Source organism: Manihot esculenta, chromosome 12 (genome assembly GCF_001659605.2).
Source record: "Manihot esculenta cultivar AM560-2 chromosome 12, M.esculenta_v8, whole genome shotgun sequence".
In the NCBI taxonomy this organism is placed as follows: Eukaryota; Viridiplantae; Streptophyta; class Magnoliopsida; order Malpighiales; family Euphorbiaceae; genus Manihot; species Manihot esculenta.
In genome coordinates, this window is record NC_035172.2 from 7,441,355 (window position 1) to 7,462,574 (window position 21,220).

The 21,220-nt window shown below is 27.4% G+C and overlaps 2 protein-coding genes across 6 annotated transcripts; both read right to left on the reverse strand.

Annotated features, from left to right (window-relative positions):
* Nucleotides 1-1,422: 1,422 nt before the first annotated feature.
* LOC110627304 (glucan endo-1,3-beta-glucosidase 12) lies at nt 1,423-3,655 on the reverse strand. Its single transcript, XM_021773567.2, has 3 exons — nt 3,432-3,655; nt 2,027-3,343; nt 1,423-1,671 (listed from the first exon to the last, which is right to left on the reverse strand). The coding sequence occupies exons 1-3, from the start codon at nt 3,487-3,489 to the stop codon at nt 1,637-1,639; spliced, it is 1,410 nt and encodes a 469-aa protein (XP_021629259.1). The 5' UTR covers nt 3,490-3,655; the 3' UTR covers nt 1,423-1,636.
* Nucleotides 3,656-12,490: 8,835 nt separating this feature from the next.
* On the reverse strand, nt 12,491-19,738 carry LOC110627969. Of its 5 annotated transcripts, XM_021774389.2 has the most exons (11): nt 19,111-19,738; nt 18,887-19,002; nt 17,664-17,805; nt 17,285-17,566; nt 17,054-17,201; nt 15,512-16,477; nt 15,174-15,412; nt 15,014-15,087; nt 13,652-13,766; nt 13,393-13,463; nt 12,787-12,924 (listed from the first exon to the last, which is right to left on the reverse strand). In XM_021774389.2, exons 2-10 carry the CDS (start codon nt 18,940-18,942, stop codon nt 13,425-13,427), a joined length of 2,061 nt encoding a protein of 686 aa, XP_021630081.1. In that variant the 5' UTR covers nt 18,943-19,002; nt 19,111-19,738; the 3' UTR covers nt 12,787-12,924; nt 13,393-13,424. The 5 variants fall into 5 exon arrangements, with proteins under 5 accessions (XP_021630085.1, XP_021630081.1, XP_021630082.1 ...); XM_021774393.2 differs by lacking the exon at nt 13,393-13,463 and having other exon boundaries at nt 12,491-12,924; nt 19,111-19,737; XM_021774390.2 differs by lacking the exon at nt 12,787-12,924 and having other exon boundaries at nt 13,084-13,463; nt 19,210-19,738.
* Nucleotides 19,739-21,220: the final 1,482 nt, after the last annotated feature.

Genomic DNA, 21,220 nt, shown 5'->3' on the forward strand with positions numbered 1-21,220 from the left:
AATATAAATATTATTCTGTTAGTGCTGGATCTTCACATTAAAGTATAAAGTGTTTCAATAAAATTTAATATTTTTAGACGAATATAATTGAAATTTTAATAAAAAATAATTTTTTATATAAAAAATTAAAGTAGATATTATGAGACGAGTGAGTAATTTATTTTTAAATTTTATTTATTTAAAAAATATATTTTTCATATTTTATAGTCCTTGGCATCCAAAGAGATTAATTAGCAAAAAATATTTTCATAATAAGAAAAATATTAAGTCATTTTATGCACTTTAAGAATTTTATTAATACCTCTATATATAAATTTATTAATATCTTTTATTATCAAATTAAAATTAAAAAATTAAAAAAAATATTTAGTTGAAAAATATTTTCATATTTTTCAAATATAAATTATTTTAGTCTTAATATTGAAATTTCATAAAAATTGAGGGTTTATTATTAAAATAATATAGTTTAAAAAATATTTTATAAATTTAATATGATTTTAAAACAATTTACAAGCTAGTAAGAAAATAACCACTGAGAAAAATAATTTTATTGTTTAGGTGAATGTTCTAAAAAATGCCATTGAGTTGGTGTTTTCAAATCTAATTTGACCGAAAATGAGAATGTTTTTGAAAACATCAATCTAAATGAAAATAATTACTTTTGAAAACGATACTTTTGAAAATGATACTTATATTTATGTTTTAAAAAGTATAATTACTATTTAGAAAGAATTATTATGATTTAATAAAATTATCAAATCAATCCTTCTATTATTAAAAATATACTGAATGACTCACTATCATTTCATATTGATAATTATTTAATTTTTCTTATTAATTGCAGGAACTAAATAGTTATTATTTTAAAATTATATGAATAAAATAATTATTATTTTAAAATTACAAGAATTATATAATTATTTAAAATAATTATTCATTAAATTGTTATATTTTAAAATTATAAATATTATCACTGAGTATGTGTTTTCTTAAACACATAAGAGTGTAAATTGTTTCAAAATCAAATTAGATTTGTACTTTCAAATTGCATTATTTTAATAATAAAACCCAAAGTTGACATAGGATTTTTAAAAATGAGGACCAAAGGCATCCTAGGATTCTATCTCCGAACAAAGATTCTCACAAAGAAGCTAACCTAATAATTCAAATCATTAGGCAAATTGGCCATGATCATCACCAAAGCAAGTGGCTAACGCCTCTTTATCATCAAACAATCTTTCTCTTAGTTACCCAAAATTACAAAATCAATAGTCAATTTTCTTTTAAATATTTAAATAATTTAAAATAAATTGAATTATTAAATAAATTTGATAAAAAGAGATTTCATAAATGCCCGGCCGTTGGCATGCATCCCTACATAAATAGAAGTAATTTAATTGGATTAAATGAGAAGATACCGTGGAAACTGAAAAAGAAACATATCTTAATTTCTATAATTACAGAATCTTACCTAGTCTAATTAATTATCTGACAACTCCACCAACTACCCACTTGAAATACAACCACACCCTCCAAAAACATATACTAAAAAACACCCAAAACTACACTTAATCTCCCATTTTCCCCTAATCTTTTCGGTTAATGCCAAATTCCCATTTATGCTTTCCTTCTTTCTTCAATATCCTGTGGGAAACTCGCACTTCCCGTACTCTGCAAACATAAAAAAGATACTTGTTTATTAGTACTATATTATTAAAAAAATCAAATAAAAATATAAAAGATAATAAAAAAAAGTCGCATATTGCTGCTTTCCATGCTTTTCTAACATCCAATTTTACTCCGTCCACATCGTCTTCCAGTTACTGCATGACACGTCATCACCACTAAAGATTCTGTCACGTGCTGCCATTTTTTGACGTTAATTCTAACCTGGCATGCACTATTCACTCTTGTCCCATTCGCAGTGGAAAACCCCGGCGCATGTTAGCAGTGTAGTATACTAGTGTTCTAACATAAGCTGAACTAAGAAGGGGAACAATAAAAGAGTATTAGCTAAAATACGCACTTGGTGCTTGCGTAACGATATACGCTGCTCCTCCGAAATAACAGGTGCCAATCTCCCGCCCTTTCTTCTGATAATAACTGTTGAAGGCGAAAGAGGCATGGGCCACGACTGTGTTAGGATCGTAACACGTCGCGCCTGGCTGGATCGGACGGCAATCAGCTCCTCCTTCACCACACGCATAATCTAATGCAGCCTGCAGCTTCTCCTTACCAGCTTCTGGATTCCCCACGCACCATGTGTTGCCCGTAGTGCTCTTGGATACTCCACCGTTGACTGGAGGATTCACCTTTTGACCACCGGATACCGGTGATCGGCGGTCCGTGTAATTCTTCAGGCCCTCCACTGTAAAAGGGATGTCATAAACTTTTTGCTCGTTGGGATAAAAGAGGCCATAATTTCTCTCCGATGTGGGCCCGTTCTTTTCGTCCTCATTGAAGAGAGCAAAAAGATAGACGGTGAGATCTGCCTTTGGTCTCAGAGGGGTCCCACCACCTGTGAGAATCCTACGGACAAGATTGCCGTTGTATGCAGCGGCGTTTTCTACGCTAGCACCTATCTCATTCTCGTCTCCCTTTGAGGGCCATCCAGTCTCGGTGACAACCATCTTGATGTCGTCGTATTTCAAAGCAGATAACGCGGCGAAAACGGCGTCGATTTGAGCATCAAAGAGGCTGAAGTAACGCAACCCATTACCTGAATCCACCACACCAGGGTTCTCTCTAAACAACGCGTAGTCAAGAGAAATGACATCCGAGTTCGACTCGTAAGCGAAAAACGGGTACGCATTAACCATGAGGAACGAACCGGTTTCTCGGAGAAAATCCAACATTGGCTTGAAAACGGGTTCAACAAGTTCGGATCGGAATGCTCCGGCGGACGACGGGTAAGAGGATTGGAGAGCACTGAGTGCTATTGGTGAAGAGACTTTAATGGCGGAGTGAAGATTAAGCTTGACTAGAGCTTGGTGTATATTTTTCATGGCAGGTATGAGCAACTTGGTAGTGTTGTGTGGATCAACGAAAACTTCGTTACCCACGGCAATGGCTTCGATTTGGGTGGAAGGGTAGTAAGAGGCGACATTTCTTTGGACCCATGAGAAGGCAAAGGACTGAGTTTTGGCAGCGGAATAGAGGAGTTCGTTAGGTAAGTCGACGGTGACTTTAATCCCAGATCCTGATAAAGCTCTGAGGACAGTAGGGTCAGCGTCGAAAACCTTGACCCGTTCCAGACCCTGAGACTTGAGGAGCTGCACCACTTTCACCGCAGAAGGTATATTATCAGCGATTCTTCCATAGTTTACTCCGATTGAGCCCGCATCTGCAAAATGTAAAGCACATTATTCAAAACTGCAAGTAAAGAAACAAAAAGAGAATTGACGGTCTTGTTAGAGCCCTGCAATGGTTACCTGAAAAAGTGAAAATGCAAAGAAGTAAGAGCAAGTATGAGATGAAACTACGCTCCATGCTCTGGTTCCTGGCGAAACAAAGCAAGAGAGAGAGTGGTTTATGGGTACTGAGATGGTGCGGAGAAGGTGAGTGGAGCAGTAGCTGTACGTGGGGAGAGTGAGGGTATGTCTCTGCCTAAAACGGGGGAGAGAGAGAGAATTGAGCAGATCGAGATGGTGGGATGGGACCTTGTGTCTGACAATGACAACAACATAAGCCAGAGTGCCGCTGCCTCTGTAATTTCTCGTTTATTTTATCTTTTTACAGAAATTAAAAAATTGTAATTATTTTTTTGAAGGGTTTTTTATTTTTTTGATAAATTATTATTCTTTCCTTTCCGTAATTTTTCATTTATTTTATCTTTTTACAGAAATTAAAAAATTGTAATTATTTTAATTAGTGAATAAGATTTTCTATTAACTTAATAATTATACATTTTAATGTAAAACGGGTATATTAAATTTTATTTAAACAATAAATTTATTATTAGTAACATTAACTAGAAAATAAACTTGAATATAATTAAAGAATGTGTGATTTGAATTTTTATGTGAAAACGTCAATAATTAATAAAAAAATTATTTTTAAAATAAGATAAAATTAATTAAAATTATATAATAAATTTATATATTAACCATAATATAAAAACTTATTAGATAAAAAAATTATACATTTGCATTACTTTACATTTATATTTAAAACACCAGATTTTAAATAATAAAATTAAATATTTTTAATTTATAACTATTATAATCATAATACTAAATTAAATTTTAAAAATTTAATAATTAATTATAATATAATTTTTAAAGTTTATTTAACTAATAAAAAAATTATTAAAATACATCATTTTATTCAATAATATCATTTTTTGTCAATCCATCATTTATATTCATTTCCACAATTTTATACAAATTATAAATCAATGGAAATTTAAAATGTGAAAAATAAAAAAAAAACTTTATAGATCAAAATATATAATATTTATTTTATATAATATTATTAATGTGAAGTAAAGTTTTTTTATATATGAAAAATATATATATAATTTATAATATTTAACATAATATTTAATAAAATATTTTAATATATAATATTTATATGTAATATTTTATCTAATAGGAAATTATTAATTATATTCTTTTTTAAATAAGTCTCTTTCACTTATTATTTTTTTATTTTCATTATGTTTGTTTTAATTTTATCATTTTTTACGCACTGATCAATTTGATATTTTTTTTATTAATATTTTAATAAAAATGTGATTGATAATATTTTGCGTGCCTTTACAATTATATTTTTATTATTAAAATTAAAAAATTGAGATATAAATATTAATTTATAAAAATTTAAATTGTTTTATTTAATAAATTAAAAAAATAAAATATAAATGTGAATATATACAGAAGTTTAAATTATTTATTAAATAAATTAAAAAATATAATTAAAATCATGACTAATGTAATTTTATTATATTTTGAAAATTAAAATACAAGCGTGTATTCGCTAAAAGTTACTATAAATTATTTTGTTCAAGGTAAAAGAAGAAAAATAATAAAATGGCATCTGGTTTTCCGTGACTACAAATTACGTGGCTTCCACTTTTTCACATAACCAGACACGAAGTTGACCGTTTTTATTGCACAGCCAAGAAGATTTTGCCCTCGTCTAGAAAAATTATACTCCTGCGCTGCATCATTTACGATGCAGTATAGACCAATGTCGTTTATACGTGGCAATATGAGGACCGTTGGATGCAATGTTTGAGTGACTGCAGTGGTGGAGATTCGTAACAGAGAATTAAAAACTGATGATGCAGATAATTGAATTAATTATATTCTCTTCATTTTATAATTTTTATTTATTTATTTATATTAAAAATATCTTTTTATTAATTTTTTAATTATATTATTGGGAAAATTACTTTGTAGTCCCTCAGGTTTAACGTAATTAACACTTCTGTCCCTCTATTTTGGCGACCCAACACTTAAGTCCCTCACTTTCTCTTCCGTCCAATTTCGCAGTCCTTCCGTTCAAAATAGCCGTTTGGGACACGTGAATTGACAAAATTAACCCTCTCCTTCTTCTTCTTCTTCTTCTTCTTCTTCTTCTTCTTCTTCTTCTTCTTCTTCTTCTTCTTCTTCTTCTTTCTTCTTCTTCTTCTTCTTCTTCTTCCTCCTACCCAGCAACTTTTTCTTCTTCTTCTTCTTCCTCCTACCCAGCAAATCTTTCTTCTTCTTCTTCTTCTTCTTTCTTCTTCTTCTTCTTCTTCTTTCTTCTTCTTCTTCTTCTTCTTCTTCCTCCTACCCAGCAACTTTTTCTTTTTCTTCTTCTTCTTCTTCTTCTTCTTCTTCTTCTTCTTCTTCTTCCTACCCAGCAACTTCTTCTTCTTCTTCTTCTTCTTCTTCTTCTTCTTCTTCCTACCCAGCAACTTCTTCTTCTTCTTCTTCTTCTTCTTCTTTCTTTTTCTTCTTCTTCTTCTTCTTCTTCTTCCTCCTACCCAACAACTTTTTCTTCTTCTTCTTCTTCCTCCTACCCAGCAACTTTTTCTTCTTCTTCTTCTTCCTCCTACCCAGCAAATCTTTCTTCTTCTTCTTCTTCTTCTTCTTCTTCCTACCCAGCAACTTTTTCTTCTTCTTCCTACCCAGCAACTTCTTCTTCTTCTTCTTCTTCTTCTTCTTCTTCTTCTTCAACGGGAGAAAGCATGAAAGAGAAAAAAAAAAAGGAATTTCACATTAAGAGAAGGGTATTTTTGGAAAAAATTATCACCTCTCACTTTTGACTCTTTGACCAAACGGTTTAAATGAACGGAAGGACTACGAAATTGGACGGAAGAGAAAGTGAGGGACTTAAGTGTTGGGTCGCCAAAATAGAGGGACGGAAGTGTTAATTACGTTAAACCTGAGGGACTAAAAAGTAATTTTCCCTATATTATTTTAAATATATTAAATTTTATTAAATATTAAAAACATTTTAAAATTTTTTAAATTAAATAAAATTATAATAATTAACTTATATATTATTATAATCTTTAAAAAGTTAACAATAATTTTATATAATAAAAAAATAAATAAAAATTATAAAATTAGAAGATATCTGTAAATAATACTTTTCTCAACTATTTATTTTTTATTTATATTATGATTAATATATATTAACTATTATAATAATATTTAATTTTAATTTATTTTTAATATAACTTATGATTATTTTTTAAATAAATATTTATTAATATTTAATAAAATTTAACATTTTAAAATAAATATATTTTAAAATTAATAAAAAAAATATTTTTCTCAATAATAAATGTAAAAAAATAGAAAAAATTATGGAATTACAATGCCAACAATTGCCGATTATAGAGGGGCCTTGATAATTAGGAGGTCGGTATTTCACGTTTTCCTTAAAATAAAGGTAAATCATTATATGATTAAGTGTAAATTATACTTTTAATTTGAATTTTAGTATAATTAATGAATCGATTTTTATATTTTTAAAATTAAATATTTAAATCATTTTATTTTTATTCTATTTAAATATATAATTATTTATTTTTTTATTAATTTAAAAATAAATAATTGATAAATTTAAAAAAAAAATTTAAATATTTTATGCGCTATACAATACATATAAAATAAATTTTTACATTTAAAAACCTCTGAATGATGATGATTTGTTTTGCATCCTAGAAAATAAGGGCATCACTGGTCATGATGAGATGAGTATCGGGAATTTTTTGGGATATCGTTTGTGAGAACCATAACAATTCCTTTAAAATAAGGGTAGAACATGTGGGGGCATGTTAAGAAATATAAAAATTTTACAAAATTTTCATTCGAAATAAAAAAATTTTAATTTATAAAATTTTTTATTATATATAAAAATAAAATTATGAATGATTTTATAAAAATTTATTTAAATTTATTTTTTATAAAATCATTTATATCAAACGAGAGATTAAGAAATTTTATAAGTGTAATGATAGATTAATTTAAGAATAAACACAACGAAATAAAATTTTATACAGAATTCCCAAAAACAAAATAAAAATGATAATAGATGTGTGAGAAATGATTTTAGAAGGATAAGATAAATAATTTAACTGTACATTGCTTTTAATTTTGAACATATCAAAGAGTTATTAAGACAGTAAATATATCCCTTGGTCTTGAATAGTTGTGATTCTTGGTTAATACATGTGTTTTTGAAATTCAATATGAATTTAAAATAAAATAAAATAAAAATTATCTTTTAATTTTTATTAATTTTCATGAACTGTTATTAAAATTATGATAATTTTAATAAAATATTTAATTTTATATAAACCCTATTCACACTCTACTATTAATATAACATCTGAAATATCAATATTTAAATTTTTGTAAATTTTGTCTAAAAACTAATCAAAGGTTATTAATTATTACCATTAAATAATTAAATATTATTTCTGGCAATTTTTTTTTACAAATTGAAAAAGGCTTTTTTCAAAAGAAACCCGGGAGGGCAAAAAAGGAAATGCATTTCTCTTCCCGCATTCATCGTCTTTTACTTTTGCTTTTTAGCATGTTGTCTACAATATATCTACCTGATCCAAATGACTTGCAACTTACAAAATCATTCAATTAAATATTTACATATAAATTTATATATTTTTTAATTAATTTAAATAAATATTAATATTTTCTCCATTTTAATTATCTCAAAATTATTAACCATTTTCTTTTTGATATTATAATAATATATAATTTAACTATTATAACTATAATTTTATCTTATTTTCAAAATAACTTTTTATGTTTAATAAAATTTAATATCTTTAAAATAAATAGATTTAAAAAATTAATAAATAATTCGAATTTTTAAATAAATATAAAAAAATAAAATAAATAAAAATTATGAAGCTGTAGAAGTATAATAACTTATATTATATTTATCCATTTAAAATTAAAACTATTTTATAAATAAAAAACCTAGGATTTCTTAAAAATATAAGGTAATTTAAACTCTACTTGTTTGAAAAAAATATCTATATTTTCAAATATTTTATAAGAAAAATATTTTCCATGAAAATAATTTTCTTCTTATAACTTATTTTTTATTTGTGATTTAAAAAATAATTAATATTATTTCCTCTGAAAATGATCTATATTTTAAAATATTTTATATAAAAATTTTTTCTTCTTTATTTGCGATTTAAAAAATAAATAATATTATTCACTCCGTTCCATAATTTTTATTCGTCTTATTTTTTAAATATATTAAAAAATATAATTTATTTTATTAAATTTCTAAATATACCCATTTTAAATATATTAAATTTTATTAAATATTAAAAGATATTTTAAAAAATTTATTAAAAATAAAATAAAATAAAATAAGTAATTCATTCATATATTTATATAGTTTTAAAAAATTGAATAATAATTTTAAGATAAAAAAAATTGGACAAAATTATGGGATTGAGAGAATAATAAGTATATATACACTAATACAAATAAAATTTTTAAAATTCAGAAAATGATTTTCTTTTTTAAAAATAAAATTATTTTTTTTAAATTGATTTAATTTTTTTAAGTAAATAAATATTTTTGTTAATTATTTTTTACCGTTTTAAATATTAAAAATAAGAAAAATAGTTTTCAATAAATAAATGGAGGAAAATAGAGTTTTCATATTGATAAATCCTTCGGATTCTACGAGATAATAAAATCTAATATTTATTAAATACGAGTTATTTGGAAACACTTATTTCAGCATCTTAAATTTAAAAGAGGACAATAACGATATTTCAACACAGTAATTAATAAATAAAAAGTTTATTTTTTGTACGAATATAATAAATTTTTTTTATTAAATTAGTGTAATAAAATAATTTTTTTTAATATTAATTATGATGAATATGCATTAAATAATCACTTACAAATAAAAATAAATCCTATAAAAAAACTAATAAATTAATATTGGATCACATAAAATAAAAATTACTTAACATTTTTCTTTAAATAATTATAATTATTTACTTATCTATTTATTATTAATTTAAAATTTCATAAAAAATTCTAACATAAATAATGAGTATATAATCTCCTCCGGGGCAATTTAGGGATATTATGGTCATTTTGGCTGAGGCAACAACTTAGGACGCGTTTGTTTCGTTATAATTATCTGTTTTTCGTTTTTTTATTTAATAAAAAAACAAGAAACTTGATTAGTCGTAGTATTTGTGTTTTTATTCTTATCTTATTAAAAAATATTTTTAAAATTAAAAAATTAAAAAATAGAAATATTGTTTTTCTTGCCATAAATTCTATTAAAATATTATTGTTCTCAACTTATATAAAGTTATTATTAACAAATTATCAATTAAATTTATTTTTTAAATACATGTTTATTCAATTAATTTATTAAATATATTTTTTTATTTTATTATTATAAAAAAGTTTACTATTTAATAGAGTAAATTCCTTAATTAATTTATTAATTTTAAAAAATATATTAAAATATTTTTAAAATTTTAAAAATTTATTAATTAATTTTTTTATTTTTTTAATTGTTAAATTTTTTATTATATAATCCTGCAGTATAAAAAATCATTAGTTAATCTCTAATTTTATAAAAATATTTAATAATTATTATCTTTAGTTCGAAGCTATTTTACATTTTTTATAATAAAATTTATTATTTAATTTTTAAAATATGAAAAAATTTATTAATTAATGGTTTAATTTTAAAAAATAAATAAATTTTTTTATTAATTTAAATGTTAAATATTTTACTATTTAATTTTTTATTTTAAGAGAAAATTTATTAATTAATCTCTTAATTTTATAAAAATATTTATTAATTAATTTTTTTATATTAAAAATATTTAAAAAATTTTATTTTTTAATATATTTTTAAATCTCAGAAATATTTTAATTATTTTTTAAAATTAATTGATTAATTAATAACTAAATAATAATTTTTTATTTTTTAATATTTAATGACTAAAATTAGCAAATAAATTAATGAATAAACTTTTTAAAATTTAAAAAATATTTTAATATTTTTTAAATTGAGGGAATAACTAATTAATTTTTTTTATATTATAGTGATCAAATAATAAAATTTTTTTATTATAATATGTAATAATGCTTTAAAAAATAATTTATTATTTATTTATATCTTTATTTTATTATTAAGTATTACATGTAAAAAATATTTTATTACTTATTTTTATATAAAAGTTTATAACTAATTTTTATATAAACAATTTTTAAGAAATAAATAACAAAAATTAAAAAATTATTTTAATTTTAAAAAATAAAACATCTACAGTATTGAGAAATGAATTCTTAGTTAATAATAAGAAAATAATTTACTTAATAGAGTTAGTTCCTTTATTAAAGAATTTTTTTTATTAATTAAAATTCGACTATGGAATATTTATCCTAAGCTTATATGAAAATTACTCCAAATAGTAGATTTAGGCTCAATTTATTTCATAAAAATATCTTTTGAGAAAATACCTTTTTTTATTTTTTATCATTAGAATAAATGCAAAATATTTGAAACATTTAAAAAATTGATAAACTCAAAAAATTTTCTTAAAAGTTAAAGCACTTTTTTAAAAAATATATATTCTCTTCTCAAATGATAATGTCTTTTTTTGTATTTTCACGTTTTTATTAATTCCACTCTATGCATAAATTTTTAGTATTTTTTATTTTTTAAATTAAAATTAAGTAATAATATTTCATATATAATATTTTTTATAGAAAATATATTTTTTATGAAAAATATTTTTTATATATAAATTATTTTTTATAAATAAACGAAAGTTTAATATGTGAACTCCATAAATACCAAAAAAAAAAAAAGCTTTTATTGAAAATATTAAAATTGAGAGGTTAATTAAGCCTAAAGTTCAATTTGGGTAATAACGAATATTGCTAACAATTTTTTGGACCATACTGAACTTTTTGTCAAAAGATAAAACATCTTCTATTTTCTTCCCTTAAAATTTTTGTAGTGAAATAAAAAAAAAAAAAAAAAACCTTCTTTATATATATATTCCAAAATTTTATAATGAAAAGGTTTTTTTTTTCTCTTTAACAAAAATAGACTCATAGAATTCATCTAAAAAGACTTGTACATAATAACTCAATACCTAAACATCAAGAATCAGAAGCCCAAAACTCAGCCCACATAAATAAAGGTGTTTTCAACTTTCTAAATCTCGAAAATTTGAGTTAAACATGAACACACTAAGAATCTGGCATCGATAGGTAAGAAAGCGTTACCGTCGAAGGTATCATACCCAAAAAATGAAGCCAAGAAACTTGAATCCAACAACAAATAACACAACATACCATAAAAATTAAAACTTCAAAAGACATTCAAAAAAGTTAAAAGAAGGGCCATCTATTGGAACTCAAAAAACTTGACCACATTGATCGGACGGGAGAGGAAGATCCACTATCAGATGGGAGGTGCAAAGCTTCCCTTGCCCAGTCTGTCGACTATCTCCGGCGGAGGGTAAAAGATGCACCCAAGAAGAAAAAGGGTTTAATAGGCTTAAATCTGTCCTCATCGATATCATTATTAACAGGAATAAAAATTGAATGAACCGATCTTAATTGATTTTTTTCATAATTGACGTCTTTAAAAACAAGAGACGCCATTGCAATACCATATGAAGAAATTTAAACCGAATGTACGCGACTCCAATATATGAACATCCAAAAATTAAAATAATTGAAATTCTCATCTGCACGAAGTCCAATATATAATTATCCAAAATATAAAGTTATGTTTAGTAGACAGTAGGCAATCAAAATTTCCATTGAAACATAATTTTTGTGTGAACCACTACAATTGTATCCCTTAAATTCATACAACCTCGGTCTTAAGACAATCTTTTAAATTTATATATCGAGTTTTCACTTCATCCCAAAACAGCAAATGACTATAAGCGAGGATGTGTATCACATCCTCGGACAAAATCAAGGAGGGCAACGGCAATTTACAAAATCAACACTCAAGCGAAAATTAAAAGTTTCTGAACATTAACTTTCAAGTGGGGAAAACAAATGCTTCTGAACATTCGATGAAACATTGGCTCTACATTTCCATTTACACAAGGAAACTTGACTTGACTATTTACATACAACATATAAAATTAGAAAGCAAAAGAAAATATTAAGGAAGAAAAAAACTAATACATACACAAAGAACAAAAGAATAAAAGTTCTCCCTATGGTACTTCTGTGTCGCATGTGCAAAAAAGGATGCAATTTTGGTTATACTCTTTTTGCTTCAAACTAGACTCTCTCTCTCTCTCTCTCTCTCTATCTCTCTTAGTAGGTATTTTATTTGACAAAACAAGATCTGTGCTTAAGCTGACCTCCCGCATTGTAGTACAAGAAGAATGATTGCATCTTAGCTGATGTGAATTTTCCTATTTACGTCAGCCTGAAAAGCCATAAGCAATACAATCAGCTTGGAAAAATTTGCACAAATTATTCCGTTTCTCTAATGTTATTCAACAGAGATATAAGGACTTGGGTATGATTATACTGAACCTAAATAGTCACCTTGATACTCTTGCAACAAGTAATACCTTTTTTTTTCCTACTCACAAGGACGATCAGGGAAAACCCCTTTTTTTTTTTAAATTTAAACTATGCAAAATCCAGTTTTAACAACCTCCCATTGTTTCATTCTGGATGTGCTTTCCTTTCTTGGTGTGTGCATTCCGAAATTAGATTGTATTCTTAGAACCTTGCGAAAAAGAACAGTCATTTAAGGCAACAATGTTTCACAGAAAGCAGGGTCAAAGGGAAACTAAATCCATATTCTAAGAGACTAAATCGTTTTTGCAGACTATGTCAAACATACTGAAAGCAGATGAACCTTTAATTGGAATGCATAGAAACATACCCACTAGTAACATCACCGGTCATCCCTGGCCATCACCAGCCAGCAATAATAACAATTTGCATGCAATTTTTCTGATTTTCAACAATCGAGTCCAAACATTTTCAGTCTTATAACACAGCAAATAATAAACTAGAGGGAAAAAAAATACGATAAACAATATATAAACTATTAACTGCAACAATACATTTGTAAGTTCCATGCAGCAATATTTTCATGAAACCGTATGTTAGCCAAGATAATATTATGCACGTATTCTCACCAGACTGCGGGTCCCACTTGCACGTGTTGGCCTATTATGTCTATGACCTGAGGGCTGCATTGTCTGGGCTCCACCAAACATTCTTTGGATGAAATCCTGTATGTGATTATAAATGCTGTATGCAAACACATCAGAAAACTCTTGTAAGAAAAATTGGGTTTCATCAAAATAGTTGTGTTCTTTAAATTTGTAAAGCACCAAAAAGGAGAATGGAAAAAAAAATTATCAAATAGTTCCTAACACTTGTAACAACAATAATAATCCGGCTCATCAACTGTCTTTTTACCATATGCAAGCTACACATATGCCTTCTTATCACAGTTGTCAAATCGAGAATCAAAATCTTCATTTTATGAATCTAGAATTGAGAACCAATCATATGATTCGACAAAAATTCTAAAAATTAATTAAAAATAATATATGTTCTAAAATCAAGTAAAAAAACATCTTATAATGACATGTTTTGATAAATATATAATTATCATTTATATAATTAGAAATCTTTTTTTATGATAGAATAACATGTGTTTTCTATGTTATATAGTTTTATGTTATAAATTATAACACTGGAATTGTAGACAATAGTTAACATTCTACCTATGCTCAAACTCTTATTTAAATTTCATCAAATAATTAAGCGGTAGAAAAAATATAGCAGATTTTAAGATTATTAATATAAATTATCATACTTTACAACCATAATTAGTTAAGCAAACTAATTAAAAGAAAAAAGGAAAAGAAAGAGGAGGGAGAGAGAAAAAAATGGATGGTGGAAAAAAATGGTTAAGGAAAGGTTTTATGTACACTTTTCATGACAAAAAAGAATGAGATCTTAAATTTTAAAAATATAAGGTTTCACAAACCTCTTATAAATAATTAATTGAATCGGGTGAAGACATGGTCTATTCATATTAATTCACTTGATTTACTATTAATTCTTTCAATTTAGTCATAATTTAGGTGCATTTGCAATTTGCCCTATATATTTGAATCCTAATCACTAGGATGTACAATTAAATCGAGAATCTTAAGATTTGAATATAGAATTGTAAGGTTCACGTAAATTTAAGATTCGCTCTATAGATTCGAATCGATTTGTTGGGAAATTGATTAGAATTGTAAGATTCAAATCGACAATCGTAAGATTCTGATAACAACGCTTCTTATACAATTTTAAGGGAACTAAATATTAAACACAGCCTTTCTAGATATCAAAATAGCCATAAAAGATCTCGTTTCATAACTTCTTTTTTCCTGTTTCTAGCAGAAACTAGGACATTTTTTATATCCATGCTGATGAACAAGAATTGTGCAACTATAAAGTAAGCATACAACATGTGTGTAGCTTGGTGCAAATATTACCTAAGGCGATGCCTATTGCAGGCTGTGAAGAAGGCAACAAAACCATTCAATATACTCCTGAGTGCACGAAAAACCTGAAAACATTATAGTGACCCATAAGAACCATTGACTGGATAATTTGATACAATAATCATATGCATCTGTATAAATGTCCTCCGACCTGAGAAAAAAGATCATTCCAAAGTGACCGCCAAATGGAAACTTCACAAGTCCTCATTGTTGCCTCAGATGCTGAAGCAAACTGGAATATTCCACTCAGAGACAACCAAATATCTACAATCAATTCTGATATCCAAGCACAAATTAGGGCAACAGAACTGGCAATGGCAAGGACCATCCGAATTGGAGCATAAAGTATCTCTCCGAGGATCCAAAAAATGGGATATAAAATTGTTGTTGCTGCAGCACAAAAAACAATAGAGTAAGAACTCTTTTGGTTGTATGGCTAAATAAATCTTGCTTACAGAAGAATGGAAAATGAAACAAACAATTACTTACCAATGCTCCAGATCATTGAGAAAATAACCCATAAAGGCCACAGTATAAGCTCTACCAAATCAATGACTATATTGAAAAATGATCCAGTCACGACCCAAACAACAGAACAAGAACTCTCTACCACTTCAATTAGCAGATTCCATATTGGAAGGAGGAAGCCCGAAATCTCCATAAATGGTTCAACCAGTGGTTGGGTGAACATGGAAAAGAAAGATCGAGTGCTACGAGTGACCATTAAAAACCATGTAACAGCCTTTTGAAAGTTATGCAGAAATAGCATAGTTCCCAAGTATTTGATCCTTGATACCATCTCCCAGGTTTCTACCCAATCAAAAAGTGGTCCACACAAACGAGATGCAGTTGCCTTGAGAACTGGAACATTTTTGTATAAATCATAAAATCCTATAAGAACAGTGACAATTGAGATCAGCACATATAAAGTTCTAGCTAAAGGGCACATCCAGGGGCGATAAAGATGGCAAAACCCAGGATATGACTGAAGAAAGAGGACCCATGAAGGAAGTCCAGCCTCTAATAAAGTAAGTAACCGTAGGTCAGACATCACTATCTCCCTCAGTTTAAAAGGAAGATCAGGATCACTGAACCTAAACAAAATCAAAACATCTTGGTACTCCTTAGCTTCAACAGTGTTTTCACAATCATTGGTAGAGGTCTCAGAGTTGTCCAACAAATCTTCAATTTCATCCTGAATATCCTCAGAATAAAAATCAACTTGAACTCCAGTACTAGTGGACTTGGTTACCCTTCTTCTCTTATATGGACCTGACAGAGGAGGAGTGTGTGGATCACTTGCTCTATTTTCCATGGTCCCATGTACACTAAAACTGCCACCTGGGCAGCATAAAGAAATATCCTTAACTCCCAGACTATCATTGCAGATATGGTCCTCATCATCAATAGGAATAGTCCTCGAGAAATTTTCTCTTGCATCATAAAAGATCTCACCTGAAAAATTCCAAACAAAATGAAATATAATATAGAAGTAAATGAAGAAGTTCGTTTCATTTACTGGCCTTTAAGGCTACCAATGGCTTCTTTAAATGTGGCAAAAGCAAACTAAAAATCTCATAATCTACAAGAGTAATGTAGAAAAGTGAAGTACTGCCTGAGAGATGGAGAGATGGGTACAATTATTGTGAATCAAACCTGCCAAAGAATGATTGGGTTCCTACACTTGGTATCGACCTACATAATGATTAATATATTACCAGATATGATGTAAAATTTCCATTACGTGCTCCAGTTGAATGAGGCTACTGGTTGAAGCATTGAAGCTTCTTGGGTAAAAGAGTAAGCCCACGACAAATAAACAAAAACAGACAATATGGACAAGAGCACTCATGCCAGCTAATCGTATACATTGAGCCACGTGGGTCTGCTAATCTAAACAACACAAGGGGGGCTTCCAACACATCCACCTCATGCAACACAAATTTTGAAGGATTCTAATTAGGTTTTCATAGAAGATAGTTGTTTTCTTCTACTTTAGGAAATAATGAAAGCCAAAAAAAAAAAAATTACCCACTGCAGATTCTAGATACTCTTTCAAATGTAGCTGCTCAAAAACTGTTCCTGAGAACCACAAAGATATGCAACTTGCAGCTTGCTCTATGCTATCAAATTCCCATCTCAGCATAATCTTAGATTCGAGAGCCAGAGACGTGTCTGTCTGCACTTGACATGAAAATTATTCACCAAAATGATGTCCATGATAACTACAAACAAAAGATAGGCATTTAAAGGGGGTAATACCTGAAGCTCATTCAAGTAGTTAATACCTCGAACATTGGTCCAAGAAACTTCAAACACAATGAAACCATATAGGGTCCTATGCAACTCATTGCTTAGAAACAAAGAATTCTGTAAGTTCTTCACTGGCAGCAAAGCTCTTTTTCGAGACAAACTTGTTGCATCAAGCAATGAGAACCATCTTTTAAACTCCTTTGATTTTGAAAGACTGGGATCAGTACAAGCCTCTTTTCCCTCTTTTCTCCCCCTTTGAGCTTTAGTATTAGCAAAGGGAGATAATCTGGACTGCAGATGAAAACACAAGAACATTACTTTGTTATGATCATCAAGGAATTTGAAAAGGAATATTTTCTCCCAAGCCTAAAAAAATGTTCTTAACAACCTTGGTAACCATCAATTGCCACAAGTGTGCTGGCCGTGAACCAAGATTCCTCAACCATGGACGATTGTCCACCAGGATATATAATTTATTACTTTCAAGTGCCACAAAAAGGCTAAGATCTGAAAGATAAGACTGCAAGTCTCTGGAATCATGCAGCACAGGAGCGGATAAATTAGAACAGCATACTAAAAGGACAAAAGCATATAATCATCCTCCATCATTGAACACCACAACATTCACAGCCATATGATATATGCAGCAAAGTGATGAAACTATATGTTCGATTTCATTTTTTATTAAAAAAAAGAGTACTCCTTCCAAATTAGTCAAATTTGAGATGTGCCATGCTTCAAAGTTCCTGGACATTGGCATTTTACATGCATCTAAACGTTTGCAATTTATGGTAGTAATATTAAAATTTGGAGAATAGTTAAATAATTAAGCAAAAGTAAAATTTACGCTTAAATCAAAGAAAATATAAGAGAATAATAAAGATGAATAATCTAGTTTGAATGGGTATTCATCATTTCTTCTGCAACACAAATCATTTTCACAAGGCAAAGAACGGAAAAGATTTCAATATGCTAGAATCTCATCAACATTCGCTTGCATCCTTTCCTTAAGGGTCAGCCCATCAACACAAGCTAAATCCCCACCATCATAAGTTTAACTTTTAGTTTCCAAAAAAAAAATCTATTATATCATAATTTTCATGAATGATTATAAAATTCCTAAAACTGGGAAACTGAAAACAAATAGCATTCAGCCAAAGCTAGAGCACAATAAGTAGTAATAATCCGAGCTCGCTCTCTCAAAAACTTCAAAAACATCACAAGAATTTTTTTTTGGCTGCTCACTCTTCTGATGTTATTTATCAATATCATTAACAGTTGTAAATGAGAAAATGATGACTTTTCATCTTTATATGGGCAAAGTATTAGTCCTGAGTAATAATAAAATGATGATCAAAACCGGTACCTACCTACTAAATTCACCTAAAATTAGTTCAACTGTCCTTTTGAACTGGATTCAGATTTTTATAAAAAAAATAATAAAAACGTTTATAAATTCCAAAAAACAATAATTAGTTAATGAAAATTCCAAAAAAGAGAAAGGTTATCCTTAATAACATTCAAAAAAGGATTATACAGAATATAGGAGAATTCAACCTAGAGTTCAAATTCAAACAAAGAAACACAGCAAAAGGAAAGGAAGATACGCACCCAATTTGGAGACTAGTTAAAGGAAAAACAAATTTGGCATTATCGCTTTTCCCCATGAAAATTACTGATTAAGCCACGCTTAAACCTCAAATTACCTCCAAAATCACCGCAATTCACTGCGCAACAACCCACAAACAAACAAAAAACACCGTTTAATCTCCCCAAAAAAACCCAAAAATAAAATAATAATTTAAAAGCAAATGTAAGAGTAAAATGAAAGGGACCTTGAGAAAGGGGATTCCATGAAAGTGGAAGAGAAGGAAGAAGAAGTAGAAGAAGAAGAAGAATATGAAGATGAAGAAGAGAAAAGAAGAAACAATCACCACCGAACTTCATATCATAACAACAGGTGGATACACGCACATCGAAACAAAAAAGCGAAGCGTAAAGCCAGGGAAATCAGGTAAAACAATTATGAAGCAGCAGCAACAACAACAGCTTATGAATTATATTAAATTAAATTAAATGCAGTGCAGAGCGGAGCTATAAAGGAGAAGAAAAAGAGAGAAGAGAAGCAAAAGATGATGATTAGAGAATATTGGAGGCTTAGGGTTGCTTTGGTTCCTTGCTTGGCTTGGAAGGCGACACGTCTGAGATATGAATGAAAGGGGACGTCACCGTCTACGCAGAGGAAGTTAGGAGGAGGTAACGGTGAGGGTAATTTGGTAAATATATATCTCGGGATCTGATTCTTCCTGCGTCATCATCATCATCATCATCGTTTAGCTATCTCTGTAACTGGAAAGAGAGAGAGCAGAACGGCGAGGAGAAGAGTGGGAGAAGGAGAAAGGAAACTGAGAAATAAGTGAGATAGGCGCGTGGAGAAATTCTATTGCGCGATTCACGCGTATTTTATTTTGCATGGTATTTATGGGAATATTAAGTCAGAGAGCTTCTCATCTATTGACTCTCTTTTATTTTTCCTTTTATTTATGTAAGTAATTGTGGTTTTATTATCAATATAATTATATATTTTTTAATGGGTAAAACTAGATTACTTTTAATTGATTAATTCTATGATTTTTTTTTATTTTATACCAAAAAAATTATTTTTTAATTTTTAAAATATCCGTAGACCAACCACATCCGTAAGTCAACCGTATGTTTGCCATGCCAGGCCCGCAGCCACCGGCAATCACCGTCCACCGTCGACACACTGTGGCGCCTCTGGTGTAAATGTATTAGAGACATTTATTATATACTAACGATTAAAATTAATAAAAACATTAATTAATAGATTTTTTAAAATATTAGAGATATTTTAATAAATTTTTTAAATGACGAGCAGTGATTAAGAGCGAGCGGTATTATAAAAATAATTTTTATTAAATTTTATTTTTTTATTTTTAATAATTTAAATTTTATATATTTTAATTTTTATTATTTTTATTGAATTTAAATTTTAAATTTATTGAAATTTTTATTTATTTATGAAGATTAAGTTTAAGATTTTTTTTTTTGAATTTTGATGAAATTAAATTTTAGAGATTGAAGTGTTGAATTTAAAAAATAAAGAGATAAATCTATCAATTATATAATATTTTAAGGATAAAAATATATATATTTTTTTAATTAGATTTATAAATTTGTATGAATTAATTTTCAAGAATTAAAGTGTTGGATTCTAAAAAGAATAGTTTGACTATTTTTCAGTCATTAATGGTATTTTTGATGGAAAAATTTTTAATTTTAACGAAATTAAAATAAAAATATTAAATTTTAAAAGTAGAGAAATAAATTCATTAATTACGATATATTTCAGTAATTTAAAAATAATTTTTCTAATGAAAAAGATAAATATTGTATTATCTTAAACAATAATATTATTATCATAAATGTTTTTTTTTCTTATTATCTTTCCATTTTCAAAAATAATTTTTATTTATTTTAAATACTATATCACTAACATAGATTAAATAGTAAAAATTATTAATTCAAAAATTATTTAATAATAAAATAATATGAGTAGAGATATTTTTGAAATAATATAAATATAAATGTATAAATTTTTAGATAGACTTAATTTAAAATATAAATATATAAATTCTATTTATTTTTTCATAAAAAAATTATTTATTTATATTTTAAAATTAATTTAATATATAATAAATTAAATCTGGAAAATATTTTCCTCCAACAATATCAATTACAGAAATAAATGATTAATTAATTATTTATTTACTATTTCCAGCCCGACAAAAGTCGGTAGGATGTATCGTTTCCTGCCGCCTACTCGTGATATTCATTTCACCAATTTAGTCCCGTTGACATTTTATTTTATTTTTTTTTTGTACTTTATACAATTTTAAATTTGTTTGTATTTTATTATTGAAT

What these genes read in the sequence shown, in the direction of transcription:
- LOC110627304 (XM_021773567.2), bottom strand. Translation starts at nt 3,489, where the DNA reads ATGGAGCGTAGTTTCATCTCATACTTGCTCTTACTTCTTTGCATTTTC. An exon ending in TTGCATTTTCACTTTTTCAG is followed by an intron (nt 3,344 to 3,431) that starts GTAACCATTGCA and finishes TACATTTTGCAG; the next exon opens with ATGCGGGCTCAATCGGAGTA. An exon ending in TATCGTTACGCAAGCACCAA is followed by an intron (nt 1,672 to 2,026) that starts GTGCGTATTTTA and finishes TTATGTTTGCAG; the next exon opens with AGTACGGGAAGTGCGAGTTT.
- LOC110627969 (XM_021774389.2), bottom strand. Translation starts at nt 18,942, where the DNA reads ATGGGGAAAAGCGATAATGCCAAATTTGTTTTTCCTTTAACTAGTCTC. An exon ending in TTAACTAGTCTCCAAATTGG is followed by an intron (nt 17,806 to 18,886) that starts GTGCGTATCTTC and finishes GCATGATTCCAG; the next exon opens with AGACTTGCAGTCTTATCTTT. An exon ending in CTCAATGATCTGGAGCATTG is followed by an intron (nt 15,413 to 15,511) that starts GTAAGTAATTGT and finishes TTTGTGCTGCAG; the next exon opens with CAACAACAATTTTATATCCC.